Raw genomic sequence first — 18,334 nt, forward strand, 5'->3', positions numbered from 1 at the left:
TAGTATATCGAAGAGGCTTTCCCCTCCTCAACGCCTCGCTCTTTACGCTAAAGTTTGACTCTGTCTCAAAACTTTATTTTTTAAAACAATAAAAAACTTTAGCGTAAAGAGCGAGGCGTTGAGGAGGGCACAGCCTCTTCCATATACGGAATAATTTCTGTTCGTTTTAAGTTTTAATGTCGCTCCTTACTTTCAGTTAAAAAAACTTGTTTCTTTTATTTAATCACACAAAGGAAAGACTAGCTGGATCTAGTAAAGAACGAACAACAGGGAATTAAGTAGCAGCGTTCCTTGGGTATGACATCATATCACAGAGAAACAAATTTTCAAAAGATACGTGTGCCTTTCTTTATAATATCATTTTATATTATGTCATATCCCTTGTCAACAGATTCTTATGTTATATCTTTAGGTATTTGAAGATACAGTTTTTGTCAGTTAGATACAGTTGTACTCTATTTTTTAGTATGTTTTAATACTTACAAAAGACACTAGATTATAGCAGTTTCCTCTCAAATGAGCCTATTAACACCTCTATAATGTTTCAGTGCCCTGCCAGTGGCGAGGAAAAATTTTGCTGTATAGATGGTGTTTAATTAGCCTAAACCTTTGCAATAAATCCCGAGTGTAGTGCAGTCTTGTTTTAGTAAATTAATAAACACTCAAGGTGAAATGTATCGTTGATGTGATTTTGGACTGAAAAGCCAAGGATTAGCAACCCTTAATAAAAAAGAAGTTTTTCGGACTTTGAACCTTTATTTTTCTCTGCTAATAAGTATTAATCACAGCAAGGCCTTATCCAGGGGTGGGGTTACTGGGTTTGACCCCCCCCCCCCCTCCTGAAATTTTTCTCCGACTCGTTAAAAAGTAACAAAAGTTCATACAAACAAACTTTTTATGTGTGTTCTGAAGTTTATTGTATACCCCCCCCCTCCGAACCAAAGTCCTGGACGTGCACTTGAATCACAGTTTAGGACATCCCAAAACAGTGTTAGGAACGGAAACAGAATCAGAATCATTTTAATAAAAACAGCTTTCATGGACACATTAAAAAAAATGCACTAAACGGCACTGTTTTTTACATGAAAACTTTTTTACATGAAAACACTTCTCTTCATTTTATTAAAAGCACTTGTAAAAAACGGAACAAAGGAGTTACTAAGTCTTATTGTGCGGCACGAGACGGGCATAAGTTTGCTTTTGCTTCTGGTATTTGCGTGGACTTGCATTTTAGGTGGTAATATTGTCCTAAGTACAGGACTAGACAATAAAAACTGGCCAAAACGAATCATCAGCTGAAAACGGCGATCGTGAAGGGTTGGTATTTCAAGTGACTTCAGAGCGGAGCTGTAATCTACATATTTGTCGCAAAGAATGATCTTTACAGCTCGTTTCTGGATCCCCTCCAAATCATCACTTAAGTAATCTATGTGATGAACTTGTGGGCCCCAGACAGGACACGCATATTCAAGGATGGGTCGAATAAAAGTGAGGTACGCTGTTTTCAGCTGATATACTGGAAAACCTAGGAGGCGCATCGCCACCAGTGTCCGCATAGCATAATGTTCCTTCTTAACCATCTCTTGTACATGAAGAAAGAAAAAACAGTCCACACTAAAGGTGACACACAAGAAGTTCACGAACGAAGCAGAAGTGACAAAGTCGCGGGGTAGGTAAAATCATGTTTAAGTGGGATTAACCTCAAAACATGTGTTTTATTCTCCTTAATTTGAAGACCATTCGCAGTACACTGTGATTTAAACTGATCGAAAAAATTTGGGTCGAACTGGGCTACAGCTGGCGAATCCTTTACGTGGTATTTAAGAAGCGCAGACAAATCATCGAAGAATTTAAAACGATCGTCAAAGTCAGAAAGTACATAGTTGATAACAGCCAGGAAAAGAAGAGCTGCTAATTTGGTTCCTTGTGGGGCGCCACATGTAATTTCCACCCATTCCGATTCAATATCACCGGGAAAAAGGGCGTACACTTTTTGATACCTGTGACGTAAGAAATCAACTACCAATTGGAGGATGTGCTTACGGGCACCCATTGACTTGAGATTCTGGGCGGCAAGAGGGTGCTTAATCAAATCAAATGCCTTTCGGTAGTCTACAAGAAGTAAATCTACAAACGAGCTTCCAAACTCTAACCATTCAACTACTAGGTGATAAAGCCGTACTAAATAAACAGACGTGCTGCATCCCTTCAAGCAACCATACTGGAAGGGGTCAAGTGACGGTGAAATGTCCGTGAGAAGTTCACGATATATGAAAGATTCTGCAACTTTAGCAAAGTTCGGTGTGATCGAAATAGGTCTTAACTGATCACATGTCTTGGTCCTTTAACTTTGGGTATTACGCGAACATAGGCTCGCTTCCAAGCATCGGGAAAGGTTTGTTCACTGAAGCACTGATTGATGATCGATGCCAATGGTTTGGCTAAAAACAAGGCATATTCGCGAATAAGTTTGACCGGCAACTCACCAGGGTAGGAAGAGCAATTCGGTTTTAGTTTTTTAACTTCTTTAAAAACAGCAAATTCGGTAAACTGTTTTATTTCGTCGGTTTCACAATGGACTAAGAGATCAACCAATTCGGCCTCTGTAATTGAGGGATAGGTGGTACAAATGCCAGCAAAGAACTCGTTTAACTCTGATGCGCTCATTTGAGATCCGTCAGGCTTGGGTATTTTTAGCTCACTGTTAACTGACTTGCCAGTCATATGTTTCACTGTGGAATGCCACTTCCGACTGCTACTTTGGAGAAGGGGTACTACCTTTTCCCGAACATAATTTCTTCGCTTGAAACGATTGACGGCCACGATTCGATTTCTAAGTTTCGCCGCCGCGGCTATTTGTCCGGAACTGTGCAGCTTGCACCTCATCTTGATCATTTGCTAGAGGTCACTTGTGATCCATGGATTATCGGACTCACTTACCACTACAACTTTTGCGGGAAAAAACTTTTGAAACATCTCTAACAGAAGAGAGTTAAATTGCTGAACTTTGCTATTCAGGTTTACTATAGAACACAGGTCGTCGAAGCTGTAAGTCCCGATCCACCGACCGAAATCGCAGATTGATTGAGAGTTAAGCGGACGAATAGTCACTTTGGTTCTCTTTGGCTTCGGTTGGTTATTTTTGGTTTGCCAGAGAATTACATAATGATCTGAACTCTGGAGAGGACCTAGCAACCGAGGGGAGTAATAATTGTCTCTCATGCTTGTAAAAATTATGTCTAGAGTACTGCCACTCTGGTGCGTAGCAATGGTAACTACCTGCTTCAGATCAAGGACACTAGATACCCATTGTCTGTTTGTCTGGTTAAAATCGCCAGCTATTATGAAGCCAGGATAGGCATGGGCACGACGAAGTTTATCGATGTAGGTCTGTAAATAGCTGATAAGCTCTTTCCTATTTTTTGCACTCTCTGGGTAATACACAGATGCAATTATCAAACATGAGAACTTTTTTGATAGTTTGAATGGCTTGCACTCTACCCAGACAACTTCGTGACACGAATCGGTTGGTATATTTAACAGCTTAGATGAAATGTCATTACGAATATAGATACCAACGCCACCACCTTTTCTACTCAAGCCTCTATCACGGCGAGTGTTGAAATAGCTAGTGTAGCCTTTTATTCTACCCATTTCATCAGTGATATCCCATCATTCGGTAACTGCGGCAATAGGAACACTCACTTCTCTCGGTAGTATCTCCATCTCGTCAACTTTATTTGTTAAGGATCGGGCATTACACAGAATGAAATTCGGAAGCTTTGCCTGCGCTGATAACTGTTCAGGACGTAATAGCGGGGGACGTTCATCAGAGGAACACGGTAAGATTGGCTGCAGCTGTGATGGAGAAAGAGTGGGAGGAATTTCGTACCTTTGCAAACATCTTATTTTCACAAGAGTCCTTGGTTCACATACAGCCGTCCTCCGGTCAGAAAGACGTTCCTCAGTAACATGAACGGGTATGAGCGTCTGTCTGTTTCGCCGCCCGCCTTTCTTTCCACACCGTCTACGCTTTTTTTTTAGCACCAAAATCAAGGAGTCCTCTGGTGGCCGTTTGAGTAATCCAAAAAGCCGCATACTGACAAATGTAAATGGCGCTATAGTCAGGTGAAATGAATTAACTCTTCTTAAATATTCTTTTTGATAGGCAAAAGTCATCATGATTGCACTTAGTAAATCTAGGGAGGCCAATTCTTTGAAAGAATGCACCATCAAAAACAGTTGTGACCTCCATACAAACAAGCTAAACTAGAGTTTAGCAGCACCATCTATATAAATCAAAATTAGATGGCGCTGTAGTCTGTTGAAATGAAATAAGTCTTCTTAAACATTCTTTTTGATAGATAAAAGTCATTAAGATTGCACTTAGCAAAGCTAGGGAGGCCAATTTCTAGAAAACTGTTGAGTTTTTTTTTCAAGGCCTGCTATCTGTGTTCTTCATATATATATATATATATATATATATATATATATATATATATATATATATATATATATATATATATATATATATATATATATATATATATATTTGCACATTAGGGGTGGGGTTTAAGTTAGGTTAGGTTTCCATAATTTTGTTATTAAATTATTATTCATGTTGCACATGTTTAAAATATTATACATCATGTTTCGTTATTTTTCTTTAGGATTAAGCTAACTTCACTTTTTGGGTATGTTTCCACTAACCGACAAGTACCAAAGTTTTCAATCCATTTCTTCTATGATCTTGCTCGGGGCTGTCGTTCATCTATTTTTCCTTTGGGATTTATGTTTTTAGATTTTTAACCATTCTATTCGTTTGTAGGCCAAAGCAAGTGCATTGCAGGTTATGGTCAGAACGATGGTTGCATGTGGTGTGTTTGCCCATCCGCATCCTGCTGTCAAATTACAATTTTTTGAGTCAGTTGTCCGTTACAACCGATTTTTCTTGTGTGAACCTGACCATATTCCTAATGTAACGATGACGTTTTTAGATGAACGAGGTATGCGTCACCCCTCTCCGAAAGTTAGAAGTCGAGTCTCCTATCTGTTCTCACGATTTGTAAAGACAGTTAAGTAAGTATTCTATGAAATCAATTTTTTATTAATAATTTAATAATGTAACCTGACTTCGCATTATGCAGCCATACTCCCTAGCAATCCTTCAAAGAAATAGTAAATATTTTATCGCCCCAGTGCCTAGTACCCTTTTGCCCAGTGTGTGGGAAGATGGGGGAAAACATTTTGCATTTTGTATGAGAGTGCAAAGAATTAGAAGATTTAAAGGACTGGCAAATGTTTTATTGATAATTAAAATTAGTACTAATAAATAATAAAATAATATTAATTAATACTAATAAATAAAAAATTATAATAATAAATAAATAATACTAATCACTAATGAAGGCCTATTCTGCATGTTATGAAGTAAGAATTGTTTTCTCAACACGTTTCCTTCATAATAACCCCAATCCTGGATTTCTACCCATAAAGCTACCACAATGAAGAATAATTTAGAAAAGTGTAACCTACAGCTGATTGGGAATTCGTAAACTGGGGAATTTCCTGAGACTCGGGCTGAACTATACAGGTCTTTGGTTATAGCTTTATGCTGTGTTGGATATAAATATTTATGTGTTACGTTATTTATGTCACGGCTCCCGCTGGCTCTTGTCCTAATAAATTATTATATAGTTATAATGTAACCCTACAGTCCTCTTCTTGCTCAGGTACAATTATATTAATAGTCCAGTGGTTAAAAATTTCTATAAAAATCAATATTTGAATAAAATTTCCAGAAATGACTGTTAAAATTTGATGTCCAAAATTTTGATTCATAAGATAAGATTCTATTGCGTAAATGTTAACTATCAAAAAGTGTTTTTAAGAACCAAATCCCTGTTTTGGTTTTAAACAAACACAAAAGCAACGATTAACAAAGTTTTCTACTAGCTTAATCCAAACAAAGTAATTCAAGATAAAGGCTCCATAAAAAAAAAACTAGAAATTTGATTTTTTTTTTTTTTTTTTTTTTTTTTTTTTTTTTTTTTTTTAGTAGGCTGATGCTGAGTTCTTGCTTCCATCTACTTTAAGGTATATGTCCTCTCTGAAACAAGTGGTTTTACGACGGTCTTGCTGCTGTAATTTGCACAAAAAAGAACAAAATGCTTATATCACTGGATTCATTAGTTGCAGGTCTATCCATTCACCAAGCCAGAATCAGGATATTACTTAGACCTTTTCTTGGGGAACGTTCTGAACTTAATTTAAAAAAAAAATAAAGAAACGGTTCTTTTTCCAACGATTTTAATCAATTTTCAACGTATTTTCAATCTAAAAAACCATCTACGCCAAATTTCAAAAATATAATTCGGCAGATGAATAGAATTAAATGTCATTTATGGAATGATATCACAACTTTCTTCTTTCTTTGATATACAAAAATTGTAAGAAAGCAGAAAAATAATATTCTAAAAATTACACAGTGAACATAATCCTTAGCCTATAGGCTTTCCTCATGTTTTATCCTCATATTCGTATATTTTAATTACTCCTCTTTATTTTAATTTAATATTTTAATTTTAATTTAATTTATTTTAATATTTTAATTGCTCCCGAATATATTTTAATTTACTCCTCTTTCAGAGTCATTTAAAAAAAATCTTTTTCAGGCCCCATTTGTCAAATTACACTGAGGATATTTTAGCACAGTTAAGTGATTTGCTCATATTGAACCCTTCCTCAGAAACCACGTCTTCATCTTTCCTTTCTCCTGATGATCAGTTGTACATATTTGAAACTGCAGCAACCCTAATCATAAATGCAAATTCTGAGCAAAATGTAAGTCTTTCTGTATTATTATAACTCTTACCCTGGGTTCCCACTAATGCGATTTCACAAAAAAACGGCCGTTTTTCCGTGATCCGTCAAATTTCCTCCGTTTTTTGCTGCAAGTTTCTGCGTCACAACGGTTCAACGGCTGCGTTGAAATATTTCTACTGAGCCGTTGAAAATCGCATCCGTTTTTTAAATTGAAAGCATTGTAGAACTATAAATTGCAAGTAAATGAGAAACTTAATATGCTATAGATTAGACTTATATTTTTCATTAGGCATAGTTAGTCAAAGCTATTATAGGTTAGCCCTTTGAATATTTTTCTTGGCTTCTAGAATTTGATTTAGCCTATTCTTATGCATATGCTTTTTAAATATAACATAGTATCTTCGCGCTTCAACGGCTGTAGTGAACCGTTTCTGTGTGAACTTTTTTGCGAATTTCCCACAACCACTATCCGTGAGTCGTTTTTCGTTAAAAAAAATCTCACCAGTGGGAACCAAAGGTTAGCTGTTGAATGTATTCTCCTGCACACAATAAGGGTATAGGGCGAAGAATTACTCTCAACCTCCAGGATTGGATAAAAGATATAAAATTGCGTCCCTGTTTTTTTTCTGATTTTTAAAGACATATATAGTAGAATTAATATATTTTTGTGAAGAATTGAATAAAAGATATTATATTTTTTGCGTTTCAACTTCCCTTTTCAGAGGTTTAAATATAGTGAAACAGCACTTAGTAAAGAACGAACCCTAGCCCATAGTAACCGAAAATTTTGAAATGTGTTTTGAAAAATTTCAATACAAGGGCAATAATAATAATAAAAAAAAACGAATCATTCAGGGGCATAAGAAGAACTGCCACTCATTTAACCTAACTTTGCAGTTCTGTATAATTGCTGTCGGTTAAAAATACAGAGCCTAATTTACTATAGTAATAATATGAAAATTTAAATATAGTTGCTACTGTTAACAGCAGAAGTAAGCCGCCTAAGACCAATAGATCTGAGCAAGATGTAACCCCCCTCCCCCTTAATCAGAATTTCACTCTTTTCCCCTCCTGTGAAGTTCCCAACTCCTTTAAGTCTGATATGCTGTTTTCCCATCTATTCCAGAATGTTCTACTTTCCATTTCGGTCACTTTATTTCAATTTCATTTCATTGCGATTTAATTCATTATATTATTACAGTTTAATTCCCAATATTGATAAGTGACTGCGTGTAAGATTCTAGAATAAAATATGGCATTACCACTTCCACTCCTCAGTATTAAATAATCATTGTATCATTGTATGGACCCAAGCAAATGAAATGATTGAAATAAGCAAATTGAAATAACTGCAAATGTACAACTACAAATTGGCGTCTTACCCTGGGTTCCCACTGATGCGATTTCACGACAAAACGGCCGTTTTTGCGTGATCCGTCGAATTTTCTCCGTTTTTTGCTGCAAGTTTCTGCGTCACAACGGTTCAACGGTTGCGTTGAAATATTTCTACTGAGCCGTTGAAAATCGCATCCTTTACTTTGAACTGAAAACTTTGCAGAGCAATAAATTGCAAGTAACTGATAAATTAAAACTCTTTATCAAAAGTATTCCATTAAAAATTGACGAACCTCATGAGGGCGCGGTATTTTTAATACAAAATTTTAATAAGCGAGCCCGGGGGCGGGGGGGGGGGATATTTTCAGGGAAATGAGCCAAAGAGTTGAGACTTATATTTTTCATTAACCATAGTTAGTCTAGGCTAATATTGGTTATCTTTGCGCTTCAACGGCTGTAGTGAACCGTGTCTGTGTGAAAATTTTTTCGATTTTTCTGCATCCACTATCCGTGAGCCGTTGCGTTAAAAAAAATCGCACTAGTGGAAACCAAAGGTTAAAGAGAAGTTAAATTTCTTCCTACTTTTGCATTTGCCTCGTTTTAAAACTTGTTTAAATCCCATTCAATCAGATTTTTCAATACCGAGATATAGCTAGGACCATTTTGAGCCAAATTGTGGAACTTTCGTAAAATTTTCAGTCAATGAGCAAATTTATAAAAAATTGTAATTGGGTCGAATATTCTTGAAAACCTGGCAGTTCCGATAACTACAAAGTAATCATTGATAAATTCAATCTAAGACAAGTGTTGAAAAGAAGAATCATAATTGTATTGAAATGAGCAAAGAAAATAATTGCAAATGAATGAAATGAATGAGAAATATAAATTTTCCGTGATGGGAAGTAGTTTGGGCTAGGAGAATCAAAGATCTACAGCCTAAATTACGCCCAGTAAAGACGTTTGAACCTCTTCCCCCTCCCCCTCCCCTGTTGTAAAAAAAGCTTTGTTGTATTTAAATGAATTGTGGTGTCTCTTTTCTGAAATAAGCTAGAATGTAAGGGTAACTTTTGTTAAGTCTAAGTGCTAGGTGATAACTAGGTGCTTACCTTGAATTTTTTAACCATACACAATGCTAAGCCTAACTATTTAAATGGATCAATTATTTAAATGGATTTTTAGGAATGATATAATTATTTTAGGATATTTTAACTTTCAACTTTTTTATTTTAATGTTTGCATTCGCAAATAATTAATATAAAATAAACGACATTTTCGCACTCAAGAAAAACCTATTTGAACCTGACGAAGGCCCACGTAACTACTGACCGATTAAAATAATTACTAAATTAGATCAAGTCAAAATAATAATGATAATCAATATATATATATATATATATATATATATATATATATATATATATATATATATATATATATATATATATATATATATATATATATATATATATATATATATATATATATATATATATATATAATATATATATATATAGAATAATAAATAGATAAATTTTACAAAAATGAAAATAAGTGAAATAAAATAATAATAATAATAGATAAATATAAATAATATAATAAAAAATCCATTTTAAAGTTTTTTTTTCCAAATTTTATAGTGTTTCTTTTTTAGTTAGCCTAAGTAGGCTAATACCAACTCTATAAAAACCAAAAGAATACCATTGTTTTGTTCTGTTTTTTTTTTTTTTTTTTTTATGTGCCATTTCTGGGATCAGATTACTATATCTCGTCAGGCTAATTTTAAGAAGGGTAGAAAAAATAAAAAATAAAATAACGTATTGGTTATTTTTTTCTTAAAAAAAGCTCCCAACGTTTGTTTTCAACATCAGTAAGCGAGCTGCCTAAATTTATATTACAGTTTTGTTTCAGCATTTGTAAGCTATCACTGCTCCTTGGTGAATTGAATAATTTGTATCATTTGTTGTAAGTCATTAAGTTTTAATTCAACCATTAATACTTTACATCACTATATATAGATATAATTCAGTACGATCATTCCCTGTCTCAACCATTATACAAACCTGGACCGAGATACAAGTGCTCCGGAGAACATTTAAACAACTATAAACATAAGCGATATTCGATTTTTTCACGTGTAGCACAAGTCAGATTTATCTTGAACGCGAAACTTGGCTTTAATATTGGACACTGACCCGTTAATGACAGATTAAATGGGAGGAACTTTTTGTATACGTCGAGGATGTAGTGCTAAAAATCACTGACCCATGATCTTACTGTTATATTATTTATGTACAGTGCTTTACATGGACCAATTATATATGGAGCAGGGCTTTGGATACGGCCACCCTGTAGCTTCTACATTTTTGGCCTCTTGTATTTTTCTTATAGTTATTGAAAAATTTAGTTATTGTATATTATACTCTCGATAGATCTCTCTCCTTAACTAAAAAAAAAATCGTACGTAGGTTCCAGGAGATGGCTAATTCTTGAAATTCCTGGAAATGAAATGCTAAGTACTTTTTGGTCGGTATTTTTCGCCAAGTGCATATTTTTGCATTACGTCCGTGTAATTATTAGTTTTTGCGTGTTACATAGTAACATGTGTTTATTTATGTATAAACGGCAGATATAATAAGTTTTTGTTATTGAAATGGCTTTTACAAGTAAGCAATATTAAACCTGCAGTTCTCGTCACACAAAAAAAAATGAAAAAAAAAACATTTATAATAATGTAAAAACGAAAGTGTGAAAACACAACCTCAAAAAGAAACTATTATGTATGTCTGTCAATTAGAATCACTAAAAAATAAAAAAAGACAAAAAACTATGATTTATCAACAAAATTCTATAAACTGAAAAAGTCACCGAAAGATAAAAAAGACGTCAGAGATAAGTGAAAAAATCAACGAGAAAATATTCCTTCTAGTTGGCATTCGAAACTATAATTGTAGCCGCTAACCTTATTGGATGAATGAATTCTGCCTGTCTCCTTAGAAATTAGACTGACAACAGAACCTCTCCAAGCTCTACGAGGGGGGGGCTCAGATCGGATTTGGACCCGATAATGCCAAAAGAGGAAATTCGTGCTCACTCTCCGCCGAGTCCTTTTGAAATATGATGGGATGTTTTGGTAGATAAATTCATTACCAAATAATAACCTCTCTCCCTCCTCAAAGGAAATGGATCAAGTATAGACCTCATAAAGATCAGCTAGAACTCTTACGTCCTATCAAACATAGTTGGAAACCAACGAGTTTTTGATCTTATTGTGGTGAAAAGAATCTGTTAGATTAGGCATGGACCCGCAAAAGGTGAATTTAGTTCACTTACTCTTATTGATTTGACAACTTTTATTACTGAGCTTCCTGATGACAAGAGTTCCTGATCCCGTCTATCCCTCTCTGTCTATCCCGTCTGACATCTCTCTCCCAAAGATGCTGTAGCATGTCCTCTTTTAAAAAATTCAAACAGGGTTACTAGTTCCTTGCCATCAAGTTTTGCCAAGGTTCATAGCCTTCATAGCCAAGGTTCTATATAAAAAATATTAGAATGTTGCATATCGAAATTGACTTCCAAAATCATTTCCTAGATATCTGGATATTGAATTTTTTTTGTCTGGATTTTTCATCTTGAATCATGAAGAGAAAATCTAGTGTTCTAGGTAAATTGATGTTGATCAGATATTATTTGATCCCTAAGAAGTTTAGTTTTGCAGGTAAGACAGTTTCGTTTTTATTTTTTTTTATTTTTTTACTAATTAGAAGGTTAAAAGATTATTTCGATTTTTTTTTATAAAAGTTGCGGGAAATTTGATGAGCTTGTTTGGAGCCTTTACTTGCCGCTAAAGAATCTCTATAGCAGATTTTTTATCTCTTATTGTCTCCAAGATAAAGATCTCTTAACACACAGCGAAAAAACTCTATGAAAGCAGTAGTGTTGCTCTGCAGCACTGTCGGAATATTATTTTTTTTCAAAGAAGGCTATAGGGGAAAATCCCCTAGTACTTAGGAGAATGGGGGGGGGGGTAAACCGGGTAACCCTCCTCACCCCTCGGATACGACCCTGAATTTAAGTATGACCTTTCATGCTCAAACAAGTCTTCTCGCGCTTGGTTGACGTAAAAATCCTTTAGACTAGAATGATCATTGGAAAAGAGCGTCATCATCATCATAAGCAAACTATTCAAGAATTAAAAACTTTGAATTGAGATGGAGGTTCAAGTTTTTTTTCGGAACCCAGAGTTCGAACCCAGTTATAGCAACTTACTCGGGCCGACACAAAGACCTTAGTAGTCAGAAGTGTCATTAATCCGATACAGATGGAGATTGGAACCCTGGTCAAGTATGCATTGCCTGTAAAAATAGTTTACATTGTTTTTTTTTTTTTTAGAAAAATTATTAATTGCTTGTTCAGAAATTCCATTTTTTTTGTTGCTGCTGTGTTGAACCTGGCTGCCGCTGGTTGATCACTGGAACATCATAGAGAGATGCTTTGTGGTTCTTTTGCAAAATAATATGTTTCGGACGGGGCTCACTCATTCTATTGGAAATTGAAAGACGTTGACTAGATATTTGTTTAATAATAGCTGAAGAATTTAAAAATAGCTCGAGGCCAGATGGTTGCCATAATGGTAAGTTTAGACGCACTGTAAAACAGTCACTTACAATAAATGAACCACATTTAATGACTTATAAAATAATCTTTACAATATTTTCGAATAAATGAGCATCTTCTAGATTGTTGCAATCATTGTTGCATTACATAACTTACAAAGTCTGTTGCTGAAACGATTTACAGTCTTTTTTGTTTGCTTCACAACGGAGTCCATCAATGTTTTTCTCTTCTAAATAGGTTCATAAGGAAATGGATAAAATGGATGTAAGGATGGACGAAGACTACTACTACTACTACTAACAACCCTTCGCAGCACCAAATCTCCCGAGGCCAACACATTTACGGATCCCCCGATCCCCCTAATTGGTTCAAAGCGCCACTCTACTCCCTCTTGTAAAATTTGATTTCCGTCACATCCCCTGTTATGACCTTGTCCTATCCCCTGTAGGAGCCCTAGCTGGATTGTCAAAAATTGCGAATTTTGGCTTTATCTTTTATCTTGTTGCCACAGCTGAGTTTGAACTCCGGGTTCCGTATTCCCAAGCTGAAATCAAACCCACTGCGTCACGACTGGACACCCTATCACCCTCCAGTGTCTGTGAAAATTTGCCCGTCTATCTTAACTTTTTATTTCATTATAGTTCTGGAAAGCAGAATTGAACAATTCTTTTAGTTTTGTGTTTTATGTACCGTCGTGCAAAGGAGTACTCAGGTATGAACAAAGTTCCAAAGCTGCCAGTAGCAGAATTCGACAGAATTCTAAAAGCTACCGGCACTTTAGCAGCACAACTTGTGTTTTGACAGCTTTTCTTTGAGCAAAAAGTATTTTTATATGTAAAAATGGTATTTTTCAGACAAAATCTGCCAACAAATTTGAAAACTGCCGAGTAGCATTGCTACTTTCCTACGCCACTTTTTCCATGACAGGGAGTACTTAGAACTGTATTTGACAGTTCAAATAGAAATTATGTCGGTTTCTTCCTAGACCTTTCGTTTTCAAAATATTGGAGACAAAAATGATGCCATAAAAATAGATATTGCAAGCTATAATACTTCAGGATATGAAAAAATTTTAGGGAAATTGGTAACTGCAAATAGGAAAAATGGAAAAATATCCAGATTTTGACAAACGTCATGCATGTTATCAATTATTCTCAAGAATTCCGATCTAGCGATGCGATACTAGCGAGTTTCGATATTTGTTGGTTATTGTTGTCAGATTTCCTATTTTCGCAGATACAAGGCAAAAATCTTGGAGAGAATCAATTGTGACAGAAATTTTATGCTCGTATTTTGAGCTATCCGACGTCTATCCTAAATTTATCTAATTTCAAATATTTGTTTCAGACTAAAATACTGCTTATTCAGCAGCTTTTGGAGCCTGTGATGACGTCGTTCATTACCGTTTTGGATCAAGTCCGAAGAGAAACTGTACCTGTTAGAATTGCTGTACTTGACAAATTGGCTGCACAGGCTGTCAACGCCTGCACCTGGTGCAGCAAAGCATTTAGTAATCAGCTGGCAATGAGAGCTGTTGGATGTGGTCTTACATTTGTTGAAGCTATACAAATTTTTCTCAAGTCGGCTGAGGTTTTATTCTTTTTTATGCTTATTTTGCTTTATTTATTTATGAAAACAATATGTATTTTTACGCTATTATGCCCTGTTTACTTCTTCTTCACTGAAAGACCGCTCAAGACAGACCTGTCGTCATAATGGATCTAGTGTTAAAGCACCAAGGAAACTGAAAATGAGATGTTATAGTTTGAATCGGTTAAGTGGATACTAATTCTTCTTCTTCTTCTGAAAGCATTTACTTCTTCTTCACTGAAAGACCGCTCAAGACAGACCTGTCGTCATAATGGATCTAGTTTTAAAGCACCAAGGAAACTGAAAATGAGATGTTATAGTTTGAATCGGTTAAGTGGATACTAATTCTTCTTCTTCTTCTGAGAGCATTTACTTCTTCTTCACTGAAAGACCGCTCAAGACAGACCTGTCGTCATAATGGATCTAGTTTTAAAGCACCAAGGAAACTGAAAATGAGATGTTATAGTTTGAATCGGTTAAGTGGATACTAATTCTTCTTCTTCTTCTGAAAGCATTTACTTCTTCTTCACTGAAAGACCGCTCAAGACAGACCTGTCGTCATAATGGATCTAGTGTTAAAGCACCAAGGAAACTGAAAATGAGATGTTATAGTTTGAATCGGTTAAGTGGATACTAATTCTTCTTCTTCTTCTGAGAGCATTTACTTCTTCTTCACTGAAAGACCGCTCAAGACAGACCTGTCGTCATAATGGATCTAGTTTTAAAGCACCAAGGAAACTGAAAATGAGATGTTATAGTTTGAATCGGTTAAGTGGATACTAATTCTTCTTCTTCTTCTGAAAGCATTTACTTCTTCTTCACTGAAAGACCGCTCAAGACTGACCTGTCGTCATAATGGATCTAGTGTTAAAGCACCAAGGAAACTGAAAATGAGATGTTATAGTTTGAATCGGTTAAGTGGATACTAATTCTAATATATGTCTTTAAATAATTAGAGGAAAACAGGAACGTAGTTTTAACGAAAAATACCCCCAAACGGGGTTGTTCCGTTTTTAGTAGTAGTGGGGGACAAATTAAAAATAAGAAGCGTGGGTAAAAAAATCAGCCAAAAAAATAATCTAAAAACACTTGTCACAAGACACCTTAAGAAGGTGTAGTCGTAAGTGAGTAACCGAATTAACGACGCTTCTTGACTGCTAGGGCTCTGTACGTCCTGCAGTGTTTTGCTACAGCCGAGTTCAATCTCTCGGTCCTGCATTACCACGCTAAGGTCAAACACGCTGGGCCATCATTAGATCGGTCCTTGCGTCCTTGTCGGACTAATAAGGTCCTTGCGCCGGCCCTGCAGTGTGTTGCTACAGCCGGGCTCGATCTCTGAGTCTCGCATTACCAAGCTAAGGTCAAACCCACTGCGCTGCCACAGGACAGGTGTCTTAGTGAATATTTTAGTAACGTTTAAATTTGTACGGACGAAAAGTGTCAAATTTAACTGATTAGGGTAGAATAAGAGTAACTTTTTATTTACAACAAGACATAAACACTGTTAATAAACGAAAACGCAAATGCCTTATGGCATACTTAATCGCATTACCTGTTAAAGAGAAACGAAAAAATCATCATGCTGACTTCATTTTCAATAATTTAAAAGGCTATATATTTACAAAATAAAACAAGAGAAGCAATAACAACCTGACAATACTTCTTCCCAAAATGAAAGAAGAAAAACAAAAATAACCTGACACTATAATGTCGCAACGGGTTTCATTAAAACATTAAAAAACTGAACTTTATCAGGGCACTATCGGATGGGTAATGGTAAAGAGTTTTGTATTTTTGGTCCCATGTGACGAAGGGTAAAATTGGCCCTATTCTTAGGTCGCAATTCAGATTAAATTAGTTCTGCTTATTTATTTGCATGAGTGCAGCGTGGCAATACTGGTGAAAATATTGTGCTGCCTTAAAAGTTTCATAATTTTGAAACCGCCGAAACAAAAATCCTAAAAAAACATGGTGTCCAGGTATTAATAGACCTAAAATTGGTCCAGTAGTTTAAAATGTTCTTGTCAGTGTTAATATCATCATGTTCTGTATCAATCATTTTTGGCTAATTTGGTGTCTAACCATCAAATCATCGGTAGAAATTCAATCAATTCAAGTTCTTTCAGAATTTGGTTTATCAGCTACTTCGTTTTTATTGTTTGACTAAAGTAATCTTCACTTAACTAATTAAGTTCTCTCTCAAGTGAAAAGAGTCTGGCTGTGTTGTAATTTCAATCCTGGATGCTGTATTAAATTTAAAGTGGGTTCTCCTAGATTTTTTCACAACAGTTTTTAGAAAAAGGAGGATTACCTTTGGTTAATCGGTGGCAAGCCTCAGGTTTACTGCTAACTGTAATTTTCATTCTCTAAAATGAGGTCAAATTGACTCAACCTTTTATATAGTTGGCTATTGGCCTGGTTGAACATAGGATTTGTGCAATCCTTACTCTCTTTGCTTGATTGCAGTTTATATTTGTTCAGGTAACTTACACTTATATGAGACAAGCCATTGAGATTCTGCTGTACGAACCTGTCAACAGAAAAAGTTGAAGAAACGTCGGGTTAATCCAACTCCTCCCTCCCCCCCCCCCTTAACAGTGCCTAAGAAGTGCAAACGCGGCTCTCTTCTTTGCTACCTATTTAATATGTCTCGAAAATTGTAAAAAATTATTCATGCTGATAACGCTTATAAGCTATTGTAGAATCAGTATGTGCTAAACACCACCCCATCTTTGAAAATGTCATGCTTCTTAGCTTTCAATGGACTTTAAATCACAAGAAAGGTCCTAATGCTCCTAAGGCCCTTATAAGCGTTTGAGGCCCTTCCAACGAATAAAGGGCATTCTCAGTCAGTATGATTAGGTCTACAAAAGAGTCCGTCTATGTTATTTTTAATATGTTCGATGTTGATTCGACCAGATTAGTTAGGCTAAATTCTATGTAAATATTCGAGTTACCCAAATACAAGTTGATCCTTTATATGCCTCAGATTTGGCACCATGGTCTCTTATAAATTACAGTATAAGTGGTTACCATTAGCGAAATCTTTTCCCAAACATGATACACCTTTCATAGCACGTAATTAGACTCTGAGCATATGCGTCTGGGCCATAGTTTCAGTTGCTACTTGGTCTTCCATCGGAAACATTTGTCATTGCGCGTGTGCAAAGCCGGGGTCATGAATCTTGTGTGGTTTTAGATCTGTGTCAAAAAAAAAATAATTAATGGGGAGTATAGGACTTTTCGCCACTTTATATTATCTTTACTGTGCTTATATTTTATGCTTATATATGCTTATAATACATATAGTATTATGCTTATATTTTATTTGCTTATATTTCATATTTATGTGCTTAAATCATGAGGCCTCAGATTTGGAACCATGGTGTCTTATAAATAATATTTTCTAGGTTCCAACACTGTTGCCAGAATTTCAGGGAGCTCTCCGACAGTATTGTCATCGACTTGTTGTTTGTTTAGATAAAGATATTTTACCATTGATGCCTGCTATATCTGAGACCTTGTTACGATCTAGGGATGCGACCAGTCTCAGTGAATATATTCCTCTTATTAATCAAGTGACTACCAAATTTAAGGTATAAATTCTTGTTTCTTTCTGTAAACCTAACTAACAGAAGTAATCTATGCCATTTTATATTTTGTTGATCTACTAACCGGAGGCACTGTTAACCATGAAGAGGCACATCCTAATTACGATGTTTCTTGGTGGTGCTTCTACTATTAGCCTTTGTTGCTAGATCTTTTTAATGTAAATAATATATTTTTTTTTTATGTAGGGGACACGTCCTGCACGTTTGTAGGCTGTTGCTGCAATGAACAATCTTTACGGAAAAACAAATATTTAGCTTCAGCGCTGTAATTACAGAACTGTTGATTTTAACCTATTTTATTTCGCTAGTATACAAAAAAAAATGGGTCCATTCCAAAAGCAGACACAGAGTAATAATAA

The 18,334-nt window shown here is 35.4% G+C and overlaps 1 protein-coding gene across 2 annotated transcripts in view; it reads left to right on the forward strand.

The window, feature by feature from the left end:
- LOC148942638 (exportin-T-like) overlaps positions 1-18,334 on the forward strand; it is a 108,532-nt gene that overhangs the window by 68,692 nt on the left and 21,506 nt on the right. For both annotated transcript variants that reach the window (XM_089102232.1, XM_089102231.1), the window contains exons 9-12: positions 4,829-5,079; positions 6,675-6,843; positions 14,122-14,364; positions 17,775-17,960. In XM_089102232.1, the coding sequence (XP_088958358.1) occupies positions 4,829-5,079; positions 6,675-6,843; positions 14,122-14,364; positions 17,775-17,960 (849 nt within the window). The remainder of the gene's footprint in view (positions 1-4,828; positions 5,080-6,674; positions 6,844-14,121; positions 14,365-17,774; positions 17,961-18,334) is intronic.

This window comes from Artemia sp. Qi Xiang Cuo, chromosome 16 (assembly GCF_049724085.1).
Source record: "Artemia sp. Qi Xiang Cuo chromosome 16, ASM4972408v1, whole genome shotgun sequence".
NCBI classification, from domain to species: domain Eukaryota; kingdom Metazoa; phylum Arthropoda; class Branchiopoda; order Anostraca; family Artemiidae; genus Artemia; species Artemia sp. Qi Xiang Cuo.